At 35.1% G+C, this 20,835-nt stretch overlaps 1 protein-coding gene across 2 annotated transcripts in view; it reads left to right on the top strand.

Annotated features, from left to right (window-relative positions):
* Window positions 1-20,835, top strand: part of RCHY1 (ring finger and CHY zinc finger domain containing 1) — a 32,079-nt gene that overhangs the window by 269 nt on the left and 10,975 nt on the right. For both annotated transcript variants that reach the window (XM_009240087.3, XM_002814877.5), the window contains exons 2-4: window positions 4,745-4,864; window positions 5,111-5,226; window positions 19,922-20,000. In XM_009240087.3, the coding sequence (XP_009238362.1) occupies window positions 4,745-4,864; window positions 5,111-5,226; window positions 19,922-20,000 (315 nt within the window). The remainder of the gene's footprint in view (window positions 1-4,744; window positions 4,865-5,110; window positions 5,227-19,921; window positions 20,001-20,835) is intronic.

Genomic DNA, 20,835 nt, shown 5'->3' with positions numbered 1-20,835 from the left:
ACTGGGTTCTTCTTGAGGAGAACGTTTTTGGCAAGGCGATAAGCCCTATCTTTCCTACCTGCTTCGTACCTTTAAAGCAAAACCCTTCTTGGCAAGTGATTAGGCTTGCACAGTGGTCTCTTTGCTAGTGGGCTTATTCGTCTTTTGCTGCCGAAGTAGACTGAGGCAGCCCCGGCCTGTACTGGGGTTTTCCGTTCAGGTGTGTGATGAAATAATGGAAGTGGAGATAATGGAAATAAGCAAGTGGAGAACCCGAATACGATTTCAGCTCCTGTGGTAAAGTTTTATAGCCTGCCAGCTTCATTTTAGAGGCAGTACATATGTTCAGACGTAGGAGAAAACGTGTGTCCCAAAAAAGAAGACAATCATCTAATTGCCATTAAGCAGGAAATTGTGTATAGGAAAGTGCTTAATTAGCATGTATTGTTACTTTGAGAAAACCTCTTAATCTGTATTTTTTTTTAAATTGGCACGTATTCAATTGAAGTTTCCTGATTTTCCTTGCAAGAAACAGTACAAAAATTTTGCATAGAAAACTTGAGCTTTGGCACCTCAACCACCCTATCCCCAAATCTTAGCTCTCCTTTTTAATAACTGTGATTTTAGCAAGCTCGTCTTTACCCTGTATGTAAAATGGAGATGATAGCGCCTGTTTCATAAAAGTGTATGAGGATTATATACTAAAGGGTGTGTATAGTGTTTAATGGGGTGCATTCCCTGAAGTAAATGAGTAGTAAATATATACCACCATGACTATTACTATCATCGTCAATCTGAGTATTATTATTTTTTGTTCTTTCACTTCACAAGTCAGCCTTGCTGGTCACTGCCTCATTATTAGAAGCAAGTTCTAGTGTCAGGCCTGTACGTGCATCCTAAACTCTTTTCTATAGGTCATGGCTTGACGAACATTGCTCCACTGAACTGGATGAAGCTCCTTAAAAATGTTGGTCATCCACCAAGTGTTGTGTAAGGAAATTGAATGCTATCCTTATGATTCAATTTCTACTGAGATGTATTATTATTCTTTCACACTTGAGGTCTAAAACGGAATTTAACATCTTGGCGCCCCCCATGAACCACACAATTAGATCTGTGTATCAGCACTAAGATACTTCTCCCTGGGTGTCAAACAGTTTTTGCCTTCCCCTCTCTCTCTCTCTCTTAAATACCAGAGGCCAAGTGAAGTATTTCAAGGAGGATGTGGTCAACTGGGTCAAATGCAGCTGTTTGAGTAAGATAACTGAGAATTACTCTTTGGATTTGGCAAGGAAGAGGTCACTGGTGATCTTGACGAGGAGTTTTAGTGGAGAGATCAGGATTCGAGTGAATTTAAGAAAGAATGGGAGGAGTGGAATTGAAAATAGCACTTATAGGCTGTTCTTGGGGTTTAGCTGTAAAGGGGAGCAAAAAATAAGGTGTGGTTGCTGGGAGATCTGGCACCATATTTTTTCCTCTTTAAGAGAGGAAGTATTACAGCATGTTTGTATATTCTAGGAAATGATACAATACAGTGAGAACGTTTTATAATGCAGGAGAGAGTGAGAAAACTATAAGGGCATTGTCCTTGAGTAGCCAAAGGGGATGAAATCCAGTGCACAAGTGAAGGAGTTGGCCTTAGAAACATAGACTGTCAGTTCTTCCTAAGGGAAGGCAGAGAATGAGGTGTATTTGCAAGTAAGTTAATAGAGATTATAGGAGGATGTTCTTTTCAGACCTGTCAGCAGGAAGTACGTTTACTGTTTTTATAGTGAAATAAGGTCATCAGCAGAGTGTTAAGGAGAAAGAGTTGTTAGAGTTTTAAAGCCGGAGGAGAAGAAGTGAAATGATCATCTAAATCTTGGGTCTTAGACTCTAGAAGAATGAGAGAATTGACTAGGGAAACGTGGTATTTAAGTGTCCACTTCATATGAACCAGCAAGGATGGTGATGCTTTTTCTCTAGCCATATTCAGCTGCTTCTGATATAAGTCAAATAGGATTTAACCAGGGTTGGAATTGTTATCCATGAGTGTAGAGGAAGAGAGAAAGGAATTAGGGTGTTGCAAGGGGAGACTTACTCCAATGGTTAGAGAATTTCATGCTTGGAATTGAGATGCAGAGAGGGTGCAGTTGTTTTGTAGCAGTGGTTTTCAAAGTGTAGTGAATGGACCCCTGGGGATTCCTGAGGTCCTTTCAGGGGGTCTGCAAGGCCAAAACTACTTTCTATGAACACTGAGATATTTTTCTTTTTTTCAGTCTGTTGACACACGCATTGATGGTGGAAAAGCACTGTTTAGTATTGCTAGTACCTTAGCTTGAATCAAGACAGTGGCACTGAACTATACTACACCTATAGTTTTTTTAAAAAGCCAGCTTCACTTAAAAATGTTGATAAAGCGGTAAAATCGTTAATTTTAATCAAATCTCAACCCTTGAGTATATCTTTTAATATGCTGTTCAATGACATGGGAAGTTTTGATCAAACACTTCTGTAAACTGAAATTAGAGGGTTGTCTTGAGGAAAAGCTCTTGTGCAACTGGATTGTAAAGTGAATTAGTTGCTTTTTTTCATGGAACAGCATTTTTTACTTGAAAAAATTGTAGTCATTCACATTTGGGTAGTTGGCAGACATTTTCTCAAAAAGGAGAAAAGTGAGACTCACTACAAATGAAAATGACAGTATTTGTTGCAGTGATAAAATTCAAGCTTTCACACAAAAATTAGAATTTTGGAAAACTTATTAGCTTTTGTGAGGTTGGAAGCTTTTTAAAAGACCTTTTTTGGTGAGATTTTCTTCAATACCTAAAGACTTTTAATGAATATGATTTTTTGATATTGCATGTTAAATGTGTGAACATTTAGAAGATGTAAGTAACTCACTGAACTGGTATTTTCCAAATGACCAATGCATGAATAAAACATCCATTTGAAGTGCAAGATAGATCAATAGATTTTAATGTAACCAAGGAAGAAAAGTTCATTGATACGATTTCAGATTTCATGTTGCAACTACCCTTTAAGAGTTGTTGTTCTAGTGTAATATCAGAGAATGATATCCATAATTCTCCAAAAAGGCTATTAAAATACTCCTTTCTTTTCCAGTGTACGTATTTCTGTGAGGCCAGAGTTTCTTCTTGTACTTCAGCCACAACTGTTTGAATGCATAAGCAGATATAAGAATTCAGCTGTTTGGGGGGAAAAATAAAGTTATTTTTCATTAAAATATGTTATTTATGTTAACAAGTAATGAGTTCGTTACTTTTAAAAAGAAGTAATAGTAATATTTTAAAAAGCTGTCCTTTTTAATTTATGATGTGGTATATGTCAATAGATAAAATCCACATAAACCAAAGCTCTTTGGGATTCTCAGTAATTTTAAAAAGTGTGAAGGGATCCTGAGACCAAACCATTTGAGAACTACTGTTCTGCGGTATGACTATGAGAATAGTGGGTTGGAGGACAAGGTTATTGGAAATGACAAAGTCAAGGAACTGAGAGTTGCAGAAAAAGGAAGCCAGTTAAGTGTTAAAATCTTTAAGGAATGAACTACATTATGGTAAGTCAAGGCATAGGAAGCCTTCAGAAATGAGTGGATCTACAGGGTCACAGTGTATTGGAAAGTATTGAGTTAGCTCACTGGCCTGGAAATCTCTTGATATACTTGTAATGGTAAAGTTGCTGTAATGAAAAAACCCAACAGTGATGTAGATTAAAGAATAAAGGTTTTATTTCTTTCCATTTAACAATTCCAAGGTGAGTGATGCGGATTGGTGATGAGGCTTTGTTCCACATGGTCACTCCAGGGATGAGATTTTTCTGTTGTATCATTTTGTCATGTTTTAGGGCATATGGCCATCTGTCTGATGTAGCTGAACAATTGTGCCCAGGAAGGAGAGGATAGATTTTGTTGGACAACTGGCAGTCTTTGCCATGCTTGAAAACAAGGCCTATCTCTTACATTTGTTGCATTTTCTGCAATATTATATATGAGGTTGATGATTAATAAAAACTAGTAAAATAAGAATATAATCTTTATTATTTTTAATGTAAATGAATTTATCTGGAAATGTCTAAGAAGAGGTTGCCTGTTTGCTGTTTAGGCTCAGAATGAAATTGGGGTGTTATATTTGTCTGTTTTCACACTGCTGATAAAGACATACCCAAGACTGGGAAGAAAAAGAGGTTTAATTGGACTTACAGTTCCACATGGCTGGGGAGGCCTGAGAATCATGGCGGGAGACAAAAGGCATTTCTTACATGGTGGTGGCAATAGAAAATGAGGAAGAAGCAAAAGTGGAAACTCCTGATAAACCCATCAGATCTCATGAGATTTCATTCATTATCACTAGAATAGCATGAGAGAGTCTGACCCCCATGATTCAGTTACCTCCTTCTGAGTCCCTCCCACAACACGTGAGAATTCTGGGAGATACATTTCAAGTTGAGATTTGGGTGGGAACACAGCCAAAGCATATCAGGTGTTGTGGGATTAGTGTTTCAATCTAGGGATTTCCTTCATAATTCTTTTGTTTTAAAGTTGTGTTCAACTTCATACAGACGTAGTGATGTTGAAGGGAAGAATTAACATAAAATATGCCAAGAAACTAGTGAAATGTTATGTTTAGGATCAGTTTAGCAACTGATCTATTGGGTGTAATCTTTCATTTCCATCCAGGAGGAGGAGGAAGACATTTTCTTTTTGTATTGCACAGTTAGTTTCTTTTGCTTCTTACTGTATCTCTTTTTTCTCCATGGGGGTTAGGCACCTTGCTGTGACAAGCTTTATACTTGCCGCTTGTGTCATGATAACAATGAAGATCATCAACTAGATCGCTTTAAAGTGAAGGAAGTGCAGTGCATAAACTGTGAAAAAATTCAACATGTAAGATTTTATGACATTTCTATTTTCTTTTTAAAAGCTGTATTAAGGTGGTTTGAAAAAATTTAATCAAAAGTATTATAAATAAGATTTCTTTAACTTCTAGAATAAGCAATATCTTTGGTTTAGGTGTTTCAAAACTTGTAAAAATAAACTGCATATACTTAAACATAAATTCTAGATATTCAAATGGTAACTCAAAATGTTTTGTTTAGTTTATTGCAGTTTTTAATTATGTGTCTTTTTTAGGCCCAACAGACTTGTGAAGAATGTAGCACATTGTTTGGAGAATATTATTGTGATATATGCCATTTGTTTGACAAAGATAAGAAGCAGTATCACTGTGAAAACTGTGGAATTTGTAGGTACTGTATATAAAATGTTCTTATCTAATTGCTTCTAATGTATATGCAATGATAGTTTTTAAAATCAACTTTATTAAGGTGTAATTTACATCTGATAAGATACATTCATTTTAAGTGTCCAATTCAGTGAGTTTTGATAAATACCGATATCTCTTTTACTGTCAGCACAATCAAGCTATAGAACATATCCATTCTAAAAAGTTTATTCATAAGTTATTAATAATTTAATTTGCCCGTCAATTATTGTATAGCTATTTAGAATTTTACCTTTGGAATATAAAATATGTTTTATATAAAGTGTTTTATGGGCAACTGAGGTAGAGAATTGGGATAAATATTTCCTTTGTAAAAATTAGTATTTAAAAAATTATCAAGAAATACAGGGTGATTTTATAAAAATTGGAAAAAAACAGAAAAGTAGAAATAATAAAAATAAAATAACCTAGAGCCTTACCACAGACAAGCTACTGTTGACATGTCGGTGTATAAGGAATTATTTTTTTTCTTAAAAAACTGGAGTATTTTAGATGTATATTACAGCATATATGTAAAGTGTGTTTAAAGTACAGTACAGTGAATAAGCCACCGAGTTTAGGAAAGGAATGTCACCAATACTGTCAAAGCCCAAGGTGTTCCATGTTCAGTCCTTTCTTCTTGTCCCTGCTGGGGGTAATCACTTTCTTGCTTTTTTTTTTTTTTTTTTTAATATAGTTTGTTTTTAAGGAAGGATAACCAACCTACCAAAAGATACAGAAATTATAAGCAAATGACTTTATGAATTTTAACAAATGAACATACCTTTGTAACCACTACCCAGATCAAGAAACACAACGTTCATAGCACCTTCATAGCTTCCTGTGTGCCCCTTCCAAATTAATACACTTCCCCAAAGGTAACCAGTATGCTGACTTTTGGAAGTTTTTAATAAATGGAATCATATAGTATATGCTCTTTTGTGTTTTGTTTTGTATGTTTTAAGGCCATGTCTTTCAGTGGTCACATACTTAAAATTATTACATTTTCCTGTATGGTTGACCCATTTATTATTATATAATGTGTTTTTTTATCTTTAGTAATGTTTCCTGCCCTAGGCTCTACTGTATATCAGCTTTCTTTTGATGAGTTTTTGCATGTATATCCTTTTCCATTTAGACATTTTTGTATACTTACATTTAAGTCATGTGTCTTGTAAAACAGCATATAGTTGAGTTTTAATTTTTCAATCCAGTTTGATAAAACTGTCTTTTAATTGGAGTATGTAGTTCGTTTTTTATTAAGGTAGTTAGGATATGTTCGTGTTTCAATCTACAATTTTGGTAGTTTCTATTGCCTTAGTATTTGTCTTTTTTCCTCTCCTTTCTTGTCTTCTTTGGATTAATCCATTGCTTTCCTATTTGCTTTTATTCTCTATAGGCTTGTTAGTTATACATTTTTCAATTATTTTTCAATTATTTTTAATAATTGTTTTTCATAATTTTTAATAATTAATTTTCAATAATTATTCAATTATTTTTCAATTTTTCAATTATTTTCTTAGTGGTTATCCTAGAAATTATAACATACATCATTGGCTTACTAGAATAATACGTTTATCACTTCTTGAACAATATTAGGACCTTAAACACTAAGAGTCTTTATATGCTATTGTTGTTATATATTTGCTGTTTCTGTTGCCCTTCTTTCCTGTAAGTCTCCAGCTTACTTTTCTTCTGCTTGAAGAATTCTCTTTAGTATTTCTTTTAGTGAGTTCCTGCTGATGATACATTCTCTCAGTTTTTTTTTTTTTTTTTTTTTTGTCTCTGAAAAATGTCTTTTTTTGCCTTCATTTTTGAATATTTTTGCTGGGTGTAGAATTCTAAGTTTACAGGTGTTGGTTCTCCCTGACCTCCCAACACTTTAAAGATATTCTGGTTCCATGGTTTCTGTTTAAAAATATCACTTCTCAGGATTATTATTGCTTCTTTGAAGTTAAAGTGTCTTTTATCCTCCTCTCACTGTTTTTTAAGTCATTGGTTGTTAGTATTTTTTTCATGTGTCCAGGTTTGATTGAGTGTAATATTTATCTGGCTTGGGGTTTGTAGCATTTCTTGAATCTGCGGCTTGATGTCTTCTGTCAATTTTGAAATATTTTTGGCCAGTTTCTCTTCAGATAAGATTTCTGTACCATTTTCCTACCTCTTCTGAGACTCCATCCCACAGATCTTTTTACTACATCCCATATCTCTTTTTTTTTTCCTGTATTTCTCCTACTTTGATTTTCTTTATGCTTAAATTGGATACTTTCCACAGATTAACTTCTAGGTCTCTCTTCTGCTGTGTTGAATCTGCTGTTAAGCCTACCAAGTTATCTATTTATTTATTTAAGTTATAAAATTTATATTTTATCTTCATTCTTGTTATTTTCTAGTTGTCAGGTGAAATTCTTTACCTTTTTTTTCTTTGAATGTATTGATCACAGATAATTTAAAGGGCTGTGCCTAATAACTCCAATATCTTGATTACCTATGGGTAAGTTTTGTTTTCTGGTTTTTCTCCCTTGGTGTTTGGTTCTGCCTTTTGACATGCCTGATTTTTTTTTTAGTTGATTGTTGGGCATAATATGTAAAAATTTATTAAGCTCTGGATGCTATTTTTTTTCAGACAGAATTTAATTTTCTTTCAGAAGGCAGTTAATGTAGGGATGGATAACCTTAATCCAATTTAGCATTGATATGATTAGAGTCTAATTTTTGTTTTTTTTTGTACGTCCTGTTCTAGTTTGTTTTTTCCCCCCCTTTATTCTTATGCTCCTAGGACATGGTCCCTTGGAGGTCTTGACTTAAAGCTAGGGTTGTTTACCAGGCGCATCTCTTTCGTGGTAGAACCTGGACTCCAAATTTTGGCCCCCTAGCATAGGAATACTTTCAGAGGGTTTACTTAGTTTCTTAGGCTCTTACCTGTTGCTCTCTGTTTAGTTTCTTAGCTTGTCACAGCACAGTTTAGGGTCTAAAAATCTCTCCAGGAAGAAAGAAGTAGAGACTATTGACTTTGCCTCAGTATATTTCCTTTCTCTCTGAGATCTTTGCCCTTCAAGCACTCAGTTGCTCTTTACTACTTTTAAACAGCTTGTTTGTTTTCTTTAAATTGAGTTTTTCTAGTTCTCAGTAGGAGTTTTAGTCCTATAGAAGCTACTTCGTCGTTGTGGAAGTAGAAGGTACAATATATGTTTCATTTTGCTTATTTTAAAAATCATATATATGGCCTTTTTTTCTTTCTTTTTGTTTTTTTTACTGAGCTCTGTTTCTAAGATTCATCCTATTTGATTAACTCTAATTTATTTTCACTTTTGTAGTGTTATTTCGTATATCACATCTACACATAGCTTCTAATTACCATACACAACCAAGAAAATCATACCCTCTTTTATTAGTGGATTTATTGACATTCAAGTTATTGTTACTGCAAAGTACACATCTCATGCTACATGGTAAATATTAAACTTCATGAGATCACGGTGTTTTCATATTTTAAATTTCTATACCTGGGAGTGCCTTATATCAGGGTCCCCAGTGCTTGGGGTGCAGATTCTGCTGCCTGGCCTGTTAGGAACTGAGCTGCCCAGCAGTGGGTGAGTGGTGGGTGATCGACCATTACTGTCTGAGCTCTGCCTCCTGTCACATCAGCGGTAGCATTAGATTCTCATAGAAGCACAAACCCTATTGTGAACTGTGCATTCAAGGGATCTAGGTTGTGTACTCCTTATGAGAATATAGTGCCTGATTATCTGAGGTGGAACAGTTTCATCCCGAAACCATCCCCCAACCTCGGTCCATGGAAAAATTGTCTTCCATGAAACTAGTCCCTGGTGCCAAAAAGGTTGGTGACCACTGCCATATATACAGTAGGTGCACAGTAATGTGTAGGCAGTACAGTGTTTTCAGTATTATGATAACCCTGAATATACTAGAAAAATTAGTCATCACCATTTACCATTTAAGTATAATGGATTCTTTTTATTTAAAAAAATATTTTAAAGCCCTTGTATGAATAATGTGCAGACGAAAGAATAAAGGATAGTGAAAAGCGACTTCATTGGAAATTTTACTAAGAATTTGAACACTGCAAACCCAAATTTTAATTCCATGTATTCCAAGTTGAAGATAATGTGTGCTCAAATGTGTCAGTGTCCTTTGTAACTGCTGTTGACCCTTGAACAATGTTGGGGGTTAAGGGCACCAACTGCCAGCTCAGTTGAAAATCTGAGTATAACTTTCAACTCCCCACAACTTAACTACTAATAGTCTGCTACTGACTGGAAGTCTTATCAATAACACAAATAGCCAATTAATACATACTTTGTATGTTATATGTATTATATACTATATTCTTAGGATAAATTAGAGAAAAATATTAGGACCAATCATAAGGGGAAAATATGTTAACTGTTCATTAAGTGGAAATGGATCATCATAAAGGTCTTCATCCTTCTTCATGTTGAGTAGGCTGAAAAGAGGGAGGAAGAAGAGAGATTGGCTTTGCTATCTCAGGGGTGGCAGGGGTAGAAGAAAATCTGCTTATAAGTAGACCTGTGTACTTCAAATTTGTGTTGTTCAAGGGTCAACTGTATTTACTTGTCAGTTGTCATGCTTGAATCTGGCACATGTGCATTGTGTAAATAACTGATACTAGATTTTAGATACATTTCTAATAGGTTCTAGCTTGTAATTACTTCTGGTTCTTCTTGTATTTGCATCATCAAAATGCAATACTGATTCCAGATCTCAAATACACCACTAATAAGTCTTGGCTTATCATTACTTCTGTACATACACTACCAAATTCAAATACATTTGAGAACTTTGAGAGTCATAATTTGGTTGAAGAAAAGATGGCTTTTCTTCATAATTGCATGCTCTGTAATTGCAAAACATTTTAATGAATTTTTTTTCATTTTTACATCATCTGTTTCCAAGTACTTTAACATATGTACCTGCCTTCAACGTTTGTCCACTTACGAACCATATTAAGTAAATTTTGGTGTACAAATGTCGTAAAAGATGGAAGAATATTATCACACATTCTTTAAGGATGTCCAGGTTTTTGTCATGAAATAATGTAATTTGAAGTCCTTCCTAATAAATGACTAAGTGAGGATACCATATTTTCTTTTTTTTTTAAAATTAATTTCTTTTTGAGACGGAGTCTCACTCTGTCACCCAGGCTGGAGTGCAGTGGCGTGATCTCGGCTCACTGCAGCCTCCGCCTCCTGGGTTCAAGCAATTCTGCCTCAGCCTCCCGAGTAGCTGGGATTACAGGCACTCGCCACCACAGCCGGCTAATTTTTGTATTTTTAGTAGAGATGGGGTTTCACTGTGTTAGCCAGGATGGTCTTGATCTCCTGACCCTGTGATCCGCGGCCTCCCAAAATGCTGGAATTACAGGTGTGAGCCACTGTGCCCGGCCACCATATTTTCTTTTTGTCCTTAGAAATATATTGTTCATTCCTTTTTTTCAGTGAGACTGTTCATATAGTACATCATCTGAAAATCGTAATCTGATTTATTGCTTATAGGATTGATTTCACCATCATTATAATTAGAGTCCAGAGCACTGGTTCTCAACTGGGGACAGTTTTTTCCCAGGTGATATCTGGCAATGCCTGGAGACATTTTTAGCTGTTGTAACCAGGGGTTGAGGGGTAGTGGATGCTAATGACATCTACTGGATAGAGACCAGGGATGCTACTAAACATCCTGTAATGTGCAAGACGCTTTCCTGCTACAAAGTATTATCTGGTTCAAAATGTAAATATTGCCTAGGTGGAGAACCTTCAGTCTAGAGTGGTTATTTGCCTTTTTGCATTGATCTTCTACTTTGTCTAAATTTTCCTGTCTTTTTTTTTTCTGTTTGTGAAAAATGAAAAATTCTGATTTCTCAACTGTGTTCAAGGGAAAATACAAAGAAGGTATCTGCAGACTCTTTGTTGCCTTCTGGAAAGATGATGTAATACTTTGAGCAGTACAGAAAGAAAACCGAAGGATTATGCATTAGTGATTATTTCATGTCATTCTTTCATGTTTCTACATGAAAGGTCTTTCTACCATGCTTTGCATTTTAGTCTTTTTGTTAGGATAGTTGGGAACGATTGATAATTAATGTGAAAGGATCCCTAGGATGCTGAAATACCAAAATTAGGAAAAATAAGGTTAAGATTCCATAATGTATCAGATTTATGAAAGGTTCAATGGACCCATATGATAATTGCAAACAGAATAGAATGAGTTTATTCTATTAAAGAAAAAGTAGATTTTCTTCTTTAGAAGATTTCTTTTTTCTTTTTTTTTGAGACAGAGTCTTACTCTGGCGCCCAGGCTGGAGTGCAGTGGCACGATCTCGGCTCACTGCAAGCCCTGCCTCCCGGGTTCATGCCATTCTCCTGCCTCAGCCTCCCAAGTAGCTGGGACTACAGGCGCCCGCCACCACGCCTGGCTAATTTTTTGTATTTTTAATAGAGACGGGGTTTCACCGTGTTAGCCAGGATGGTCTCGATCTCCTGACCTCGTGATCCGCCTGCCTTGGCCTCCCGAAGTGCTGGGATTACAGGTGTGAGCCACCGTGCCCGGCCTTCTTTGGAAGATTTCTGAAGAAAGAATAAATGTCATAAAATATTCATCTTTAAAACAGAATTTGATTAAAAAAAGAACTAGACCTGGGTACAGAGTGAATATTGTATAAAAAAGGCTTTTGCTGTCATAAAGGTTTGTTAAATGCTGAATTTAATCAAAATCCCTTCTCAGAACTTTTTTTTTTTGAGACAGAGTTTCGCTCTTGTTGCTCAGGCTGGAGTACAATGGCACTGTCTTGGCTCACTGCAACCTCTGCCTCCTGGGTTCAAGAGATTCTCCTGCCTCAGCCTCCCGAGTAGCTGGCATTATAGGCATGCACCACCATGCCCAGCTAATTTTGTATTTTCAGTAGAGATGAGGTTTCTCCATGTTGGTCAGGCTAGTCTCGAACTCCCTACCTCAGGTGATCCTCCCACCTTGGCCTCCCAAAGTGCTGGGATTATAGGCGTGAGCCACCGCACCAAGCCTTTACAGAACTTTTAACTTGTTAATTGTACAGTGCAAATATCCAAGTATATTGAGTTTCTAATAACAGTGTTTGATTATAGAATCCTTTTCATGTTCAGTGGAACATAATTAGAAGATGTTTAATGTATAGAATAACAATTTTCAAATAGAAAAGTTGTTTTATGTTATTGGGTATTGTAATATTATGTGACTCAGGTTATAGACAAATAATTATGTTCACTTCAAGTAGGCATTTTAGGAGGCATTTTATCTTGTCATTGTTCAAAAATATTTGAAATGTTTATTTTCTGCAGTTGCTTTTAATGAGTGCGTATGGCATACTGAAAAATTACCCTCGAGGATTTTTGAGTTCTTTTGATTTTTAAAAAATCTGCCAAAAGATATTGGAAGCAAAATCTATTAAGATTGACAAATACTGTCTTTAGTCAAATGACATGTGATCATTAATAATGACTATTGTTTTTTAAATAATAAAAATATTAAAAGAGCTGGGCGCAGTGACTCCGCCTCTAATCCTAGCACTTTGGGAGGCCAAGGTGGGCAGATCACCTGAGGTCAGGAGTTTGAGACCAGGCTGACCAACACGGAGAAACCCTGTCTCTACTAAAAATACAAAATTAGTCAGGCATGGTGGTATATGTCTGTAATCCCAGCTATTCGGGGGGCTGAGGCAGGAGAATTGCTTGAACCTGGGAGGCGGAGGTTACAGTGAGCCAAAATCGTGCCATTGCACTCCAGCCTGGGCAACAAGAGCAAAACTCTGTCAAAAAAAAAAATATATATATGTATGTATATATATATAAATAAAATACATATTATATATAGTATATATAAAAATTATAAATATATTTGAGAAACTGGTTAGAGTTGAAAACTATCCTTTCATGATAACTTTTTAAAAAATGTTATTTGAATGTATTAATTCCTGTATTTTTGTTTGAAAATCAGTGTTTTTGGAGCTGCACATTCTTGATAGTCTTTTGCACCAAGTCTTTTTTGGGAATTAAACATTTTTGTCTTAGGTATATCATGAAAGTTTGTCATTGCTTTTAGTTCATTAAATAAATCTATAAGGCAAGGATGAACAGGTCTTCTTGGCATAGCTTTCCTACTGAAATTTCTACTCTTGACCCTATTGCTTCATCTAAGATATATCTGACTCTCATCTGGAGGTGTGGGCTTGAAAAATTGCTGTTCATCCTTAGGCAAGAATCACTGTAAGCAAATCAAGTGCTTCTTACAGAGTTTAATAGTGTATTATTCCTGATTTATGTTTTAAAATAGCTTCATTATAGTTATAGATTATCTTTGGACTGTGGCTATATTTCTCAAAGACTGATGTGCCCTAAAGATGGGGTTTCAGTTTTCGGTAAATACGGGCAAACATCTGGTCTTAATTTTTTGGTAATGGACATATATCCTTACTGTAATGTACAAGAATGAGCTTTTTAAAAAGTAAGGAAGTAACCAGTTTCTCATTGTTATTAAATAAGCACCAGAGCTTATTATAAGACAGAGTCGCATAGCAGAAGTGGTTGCTGTGTTCTGATTATCCTTATTTGTATTGACATGTATTAGATGTACATGTTTTTGGACTACGTGTGATAATTCAGTGCATTCATATAATCAAATCAGGGTAATTGGGTTATCCATTACCTTAAATATTTATTGTTTTTTGAGAAAGGGTCTTGCTCTGTTGCCCAGGCTGGAGTGCAATTGCACAATCACGACTCACTGCAGCCTTGACCTCCCAGGTTTATGTGATCTTCCCACCTCAGCCTCCTGGGTAGCTGGGACTATAGGTATGTGCCACCGTGCCCAGCTAATTTTTTGTGGAGATGGGGTTTCCCCATGTTGCCCAGGCTTAAATATTTATGCTAGAAACATTTGAATTAATTCTCTTTTAGCTAGTTTGAAATGTATAATCAATTAATGTAAACCGTAGTCACCCTACTGATCTGTCAAACACCAGGGCTTATTTCTTCTAAGTGTATATTTGTATACATTAATCAACTTTTCTTCATCCCCTCCCCCACCCCATCCTCCCTACCCTTGTAGGCTTCTGGTATCTTCCAGCCTACTCTCTGTCTTCATGACATCCAGTTTTTAGCTCCCACATATGATTGAGAACATGTGATATTTGTCTTCCTGTGGTTGGCTTGTTTCGCTTAACATAATGACCTCCATCCTATCCATGTTGCTGTAAATGACAGGATTTCATTCTTTTTAACGGCTGAATAATACTCCATAGTGTATGTATACCATATTTTCTTTATCCATTCATCCACTGATGGACACTAAGGTTGATTCCATATTTTGGCTATTGTGAATAGTGCTGCAGTAAACATGGGAGTGCAGATACCCTTTGATATACTGATTTCCCCTTAGATATGTACTTGTAGTGGACTTGCTGGATCATATGGTAGCTCTATGTTTAGTCTTTTTGAGGACTCTCCATACAGATTGCCACAGTGGCTGTATTAATTTATATTTCTACAAGTAGTATACAAGGGTTCCACTTTCTCTATATCCTCACCAGCATCTGTTATTCCCGTCTTTTATGATATAAGCCATTCTAACTTGGATGTGATGATACCTCATTGTGGTTTTGATTTCTGTTTCTCTGAAGATTAGTGATGTCGAGTATTTTCTCACATACCTGTTGGCCATTTGTTTGTCTTTTGAGAAATTACTGTACAGGTCTTTGGACTATTTTTAAATCAGATTTTTTTTGTTATTAAGTTGTCTGAGCTCTTTTTATGTTTTGGTTATTAATTCCTTGTCAGGTGGATAGTTTGCAAATAGTTTCTCTCATTCTGTGGGTTGTCTCTTCGCTTGTTTGTTTCCCTGTGCTGTGCAGAAGCTTTTTAGCTTAATGTAATTCTGTCTGTTTTTGTTTCAGTTGTGCGTGCTTTTGAGATCTTACACAAAAAGATCTTTGCCAAGATCAGTGTCCTGGAGAGTTTCCCCAGTGTTTTCTTTCATTAGTTTTATAGTTTCAGGTCTTAGATTTAAGTCTTTAATCCATTTTGATTTGATTTCTGTGTACAGTGAGAGATAAGCATCTAGTTTCATGCTTCTGCATATGGTATCCTGTTTTTTTCTGCACTATTTATTGAAGAGATTGTCCTTTTTCTGTTGTACATTTTTAGCACCTTTCTTGAATATGAGTTAGCCGTAAATGCATACATTTATATGTGGGTTCTCTGTTCTGTATAATTGGTCTGTTTGTCTCTTTTTATGCCAGTACCATGCTGATTTGATTACAATAGCTTTGTAGTATATTTTGAAGTTAGGTAGTGTGAAGCCTCTCCAGTTTTTTTTTTTTTTTTTTTTGCTCAGGATTGCTTTGACTATTCAGGGTCTTTTGTGGCTCCATATAAATTTTAGGATTTCTTTTCTTTCTCTTCCTTCCTTCCTTTCTTTAAATGTTTGCTGTAATTCAGCAGTGAAGCCATCAGGTTGTGGGCTTTTCTTTGATGTGAAACTTTTTGTCATGGCTTCAATCTCATTACTTTTTACTGGCTTATTGAGGTTTTTTCGTGGTTCAATCTCAGAAGGTTGGATGTGTCCAGGAATTTATCTATTCTAGGTTTTCCAATTTGTGGTCAAATAGTTGTTTGTAATAGTATCTATCTTTGTATTTCTGTGGTCTGAGTTCTTATGTCTTCTGTTTCTGGTTTTCTTTTTTTTGTAGTCTATTAAATTTTTTTTGATTTTATCTTTTCAAAAACACCAACTTTTGTTTTATTGGTCTTTTGTATTGTGTTTTTAGTCTCACTCTCATTTTTTTCTGCTCTGCTCTTTATTATTTCTTTCCTTTTACCAATTTTGAGTTTGTGAAATCTGTCCTGGGGGTAATCCAGTCATCTTTATTTTTCTTCTGTGCACGTCTTTTCTTTTCTGTCTTTCAAAATGGCTGCTTTTAAGATTTTTTTCTTTGTCTCTGGTTTTGATAATTAGATTATGACGTTCCATTGTATAGTTTTCTTCATGTTGCTTGTGCTTAGGGTTTGTTGAGCTTTTTGAATCCATTGGTTTATAGTGTTTTTCATTAATTTCAGGAATATTTTGGCTATTACTATTTCAGATGTTTTTTCAGTCCTCCTCTTCCCCTGCTTCCTACCTTAGGGATCTCCAATTGCATGTGTTAAAAGAAAAACTTAAGACAAATTAAACTTAACAGAGTTTAATTGAGCAAAGAATGATTTGCAAGTTGGGTAGCTCCAAAATGATAATAGGTTCAGACTAACCTTGGCTCTGCCACGTGGTCAGAGAGGATTTATGGACAGGCAAAGGAAAGTGACAGACAGAAAATGAGTAAGTTACAGAAACAGCTGGATTGGTTACAGCTCAGCATTTGCCTTATTTGAACACAATTTGAACAGAGGACTGCCTGTGATTGGATGAAACTTGGTGATTGGTTGGTACAAGAGTAGGTTACTATATGTAAACACATCCCAGTTAGGTTTACTGTATGTAAACACATCCCAGTTAGGTTACAGTTAACTATGTACAGCAAAGCCTTTTAGGACGATCTTAAAATATGTAGGAGGCAGCGTTAGGCTCAACTGAACACATGTATGTTAGGTTGTTTGAAGTTGTCTCAACAGCTTACTCATGCTCTGTCATTTTAAAAAAATTCCCTTTTCTTCCTATTTCATTTCAGATAGTTTCTGTTACTGTGCCTTCAAGCTGACTAACCTTTTTGTTAGCAATATCAAACTTGCCATTAGTTTCATCAGTGTATTTTTAAATCTCAGACATTGTAGTTTTTATGTCTAGAAGTTTGATCTGGGTCTTTAAACATATTTTACGTATTTAATACTTTTTTAATGTAATGGTATACAGTTATAATAACTTTTAATGCCTTGTTTTAATTCTAACATCTGTGTCCGTTCTGGGTTGATTGATTGATTATTCTTCTCATTTTAGGTTGTGTTTTTCTGCCTCTTTGTTGCCTGGTTATTGTGGGTTGGATATCAGATGTGATTTTTCTTTTTATCATGTTTAGTTCTGGGTATTTTTGTATTCCTATAAATCTTCTTGAGCTTTGTTTTGGGATGCAGTTAAGTTACTTGGAAACAGTTTAGACTTTCTGGAATTTACTTTTCTAATTTGTTAGGTAGATCTACAGAAGGGCTTATCCTAGGGCTATTCTCCACTATTGAGGCAATATCCTTCTGAATACTCTACCTGGAGCCTGCGAATTATGAGTTTCCCCAGTCTGTTTGGTGGGATCAGGCACTGTTCCTAGCCATGTGTAAGTAGTACTGTTCTTCTCATTCTTTAGAAGGTTGTTTCCCTGGCTTTAGGTAGTTTTCTTACATCCATGAGCTGATATGTATCCTACTAAATATTTCAGAGGTTTCTCTGTGCAGCTGTCTCCTATCTGATGCTCTGTCCTATGAATCTGTCTTAGTTTCTCTAGACTGTCTCAGCTCATCATTTCAATCATGATGTCTTCCTAGCTCACCCTTAGTTCTTCTAACCTGTCCTGGCCTCAAAACTCTTTAGGCAATAAATGAGCAATTTTAGGGCTCGCTTACTTTGTTTCTTGTCTCTCACAGATCACTCTGTGTTGTTGCCTGATGTTCAGTGAAACTGCTGTTTCATATATTCTATCTTTTGTCATTATTTTTTCAGATGGGAGGGTAGATCTGATCTCAGTTATTCTATCTTTGGCAGTAGTGGAAACGTCCCTGCAGAATTTTACTTACGGAGTTTGACAGGCTATTCTCAAGTTCATTTGTAAGAGAAAATTCACAATAGCTGAATAAATTATGAAGGAAGGACAACGAAGAGTGCATTGCCATTCCACATGTCAAAACATGATAAAGCTATAGTAATTCAAATAGTTTGCTGTTTGCGCGGGAATAGACGAATAGATAAATGGACATAGAGTGTGTATGTGTGTGTATATACACAGACAAATATTTATACATATGAGTTTATGGCAAAAGTGACATTTCAAATCAGGAAAGGGTAGTATTAAGATAATTGATTATCCATTCGGAAACCAAAAATTGACTCTTCAAACTGTATTCATTAGAATATGGATTTAACGTCTTGTGACAGAAACCCAAAGTAATGGTGGTTCAAGAAAGGCAGAAGTTCATTTCTCATGGAAATAAATCTGAGTTGTGTAGCTAAACAGGAACTCAGGCTCTTCTTGTTTTTTGCCTTGTCACCCATAAGATATTTTCTTGTCTCTGTAGTCTAAAATGCCTCACATTCTGGTCGTAGAAAGGCTACAGTTAGGTGAAGGGAAGGCATATTTTTCCTCTTGAGGGCACAATGCAGAATTTTCATGTATCTCTTCTGTTCCCAACCTCCAGGTATGTTGGAAAATAGTCTTTATTCAGGACAGTTCTGAATAGCTCAGTGCCTAGCTAAATACCCTATTATTGTAGAAGAAGTGGAGAATAGAAATTTAGGGACAAGTAGCAATCTAACCTTTGCCATATATAGAAAATTTCAAATGGATTAAAGAAAAATATAAAAATGAAAAGCTGTAAGTACTAGAAGTATACATAGGAGAGTCTGTTTATGATCTATAGGTTACAAAAGTTTCCTAAACAAGAGGCAGAAAGCATAAGCTATACAGGAAAATATTGATGACTTTTTACTACATAGTAATTAAAAATGGCTATATGACAAAGTTAAGAGAAATCACAGACCAGAAAAGTAAATATAAAATATTCAAATAAAAAATTGATATTGATGATATATAAATATAATGCATGCAAATGAAAACATTGATATTCATTATATAAATAAAAAACTAATATTCATGATATATTTTTTACCTGTAAATTGGTTAAAAACAAATAGTTCAGTAGAAAAATGGACAGAGCATATGAACAGACAATCCACAGAGAAATCCAAGTAGTTCATAAACATTAATGTACAGTCCCTGTCTCATAATTTGCAAAATGCAAATTAAAATGACATCTTTTGTTTGTCTATAATACAAGTAACCATGTTAGCCAAAGTGTGGGGAGTATAAATTGGTACTGTCTATTTGGAGGTCAGTTTGGCAGTATCACAATTAATGTTGCAACATCTTCTAACTCAGTAGTTTCACTTCTGGGAATCTTGTAAAAAATAATCAACATGTGGACTAAGTGATGTCTGGACAAGGATATTTACTGTATCATTGTAGCAACTAAAGATCATAAATTATGATCTTTATGAGGGAATATTTAAAAAAATTAGTATACATCCATGCCATTAATGTAGCTATTAAGAAGAATGAAGTGGTTTTGTGTAGACAGACATAAAATCCTCAGAATATATTAAGTGAAAAAAAGTTGCAGAACAGCATCTGTAGAAAGAATCCATTAATATAAGAAATCAAACCCGAAGTGTGTGTGTGTGTCTGTGTTTCTCTATTTTTGCAATTTTATAGAAAAAGAAAAGAAAGCCCTAGAAGGGTAGATACCACTCTGTATAGTGCTTACATTTGGAGAGGGATGTTGGGGAGATAGGGATTTATCCCATATTCTCCCTTGTGGCTGGAAATTTTTTTTACAGGGACTAAACTTGTATTTTACATAATGAACAAATCATGACTGTAGTAAAAAATAATCTAATCTTTTGGCTCTCATGTGTTTTGCTAGGATTGGTCCAAAGGAAGATTTTTTCCATTGTTTGAAATGTAACTTATGCCTAGCTATGAATCTTCAAGGAAGACACAAGGTATATAATTTAGTTTGTATAATTTTTAAAGTATTACAGTGTTTTTGAAACAAGCTTAACTTCTAATATGTTTTGGAAGCATGCTAATTTTCATGTATTTCCAAGTGCAACTATATTGCTTTTTTGAAAAGCAGTATTAACAAGTAGATATTTTAAAATATGTGTCTCAGAATATCTGATCTACAGTTCCTTTTCTTCTCTATAGTGTAAGAATGCTTATATCACTTACTAGCATAATGCTGGCAACTTCCAAGTTGGTTTATGGATTCTTACCATTGGTACTGCTTTTAAGAATAACTTTAAAACAGGAGAAATACTGAATGGTGTAACCTAATTAGCACAACATTCTAAGAAAATTCAGAAAATATTTTACTATTTCTTTTTATAATTAAGACATACATATTTTGAATCTGGATGTAGGAATTATGTCACAATCCCAGGCCCTTTTTCATTATTTAAAAAAAAAATCTAATAAAGTATTACATTATAGTACTGATTCTATCTACTGTAAGAATTTAATTAAGAGAATGGAGGATTGGTGTAAAGTGAAGTGTAAATCATAATTGTTCAAGTATAGGAAATTCCAGATAAGGGAGAACAGTGTAAGTAGCAACATTGTAGCTCTTGAGAGAGAGAGAGACAGATAGATATTAATTGGAAAGAGACTGTTTGAAATCATTTACTTAGTAGTATAGTAGGTTCGATAGAAGATAAGGATAATAAGTTATTGCAGAAATATAATATTAGCTAGAACTTGGCCTAAATAGTAAAGTGGTGAGGAAAATTGAGATGAATAATGAACATATATGATGTGGTAATGGTATTAAGGAAAAAG

The sequence above is a fragment of the Pongo abelii genome, chromosome 3 (assembly GCF_028885655.2).
Source record: "Pongo abelii isolate AG06213 chromosome 3, NHGRI_mPonAbe1-v2.0_pri, whole genome shotgun sequence".
Taxonomy (NCBI): Eukaryota; Metazoa; Chordata; class Mammalia; order Primates; family Hominidae; genus Pongo; species Pongo abelii.
This window is presented reverse-complemented; position numbering and strand designations above follow the sequence as displayed.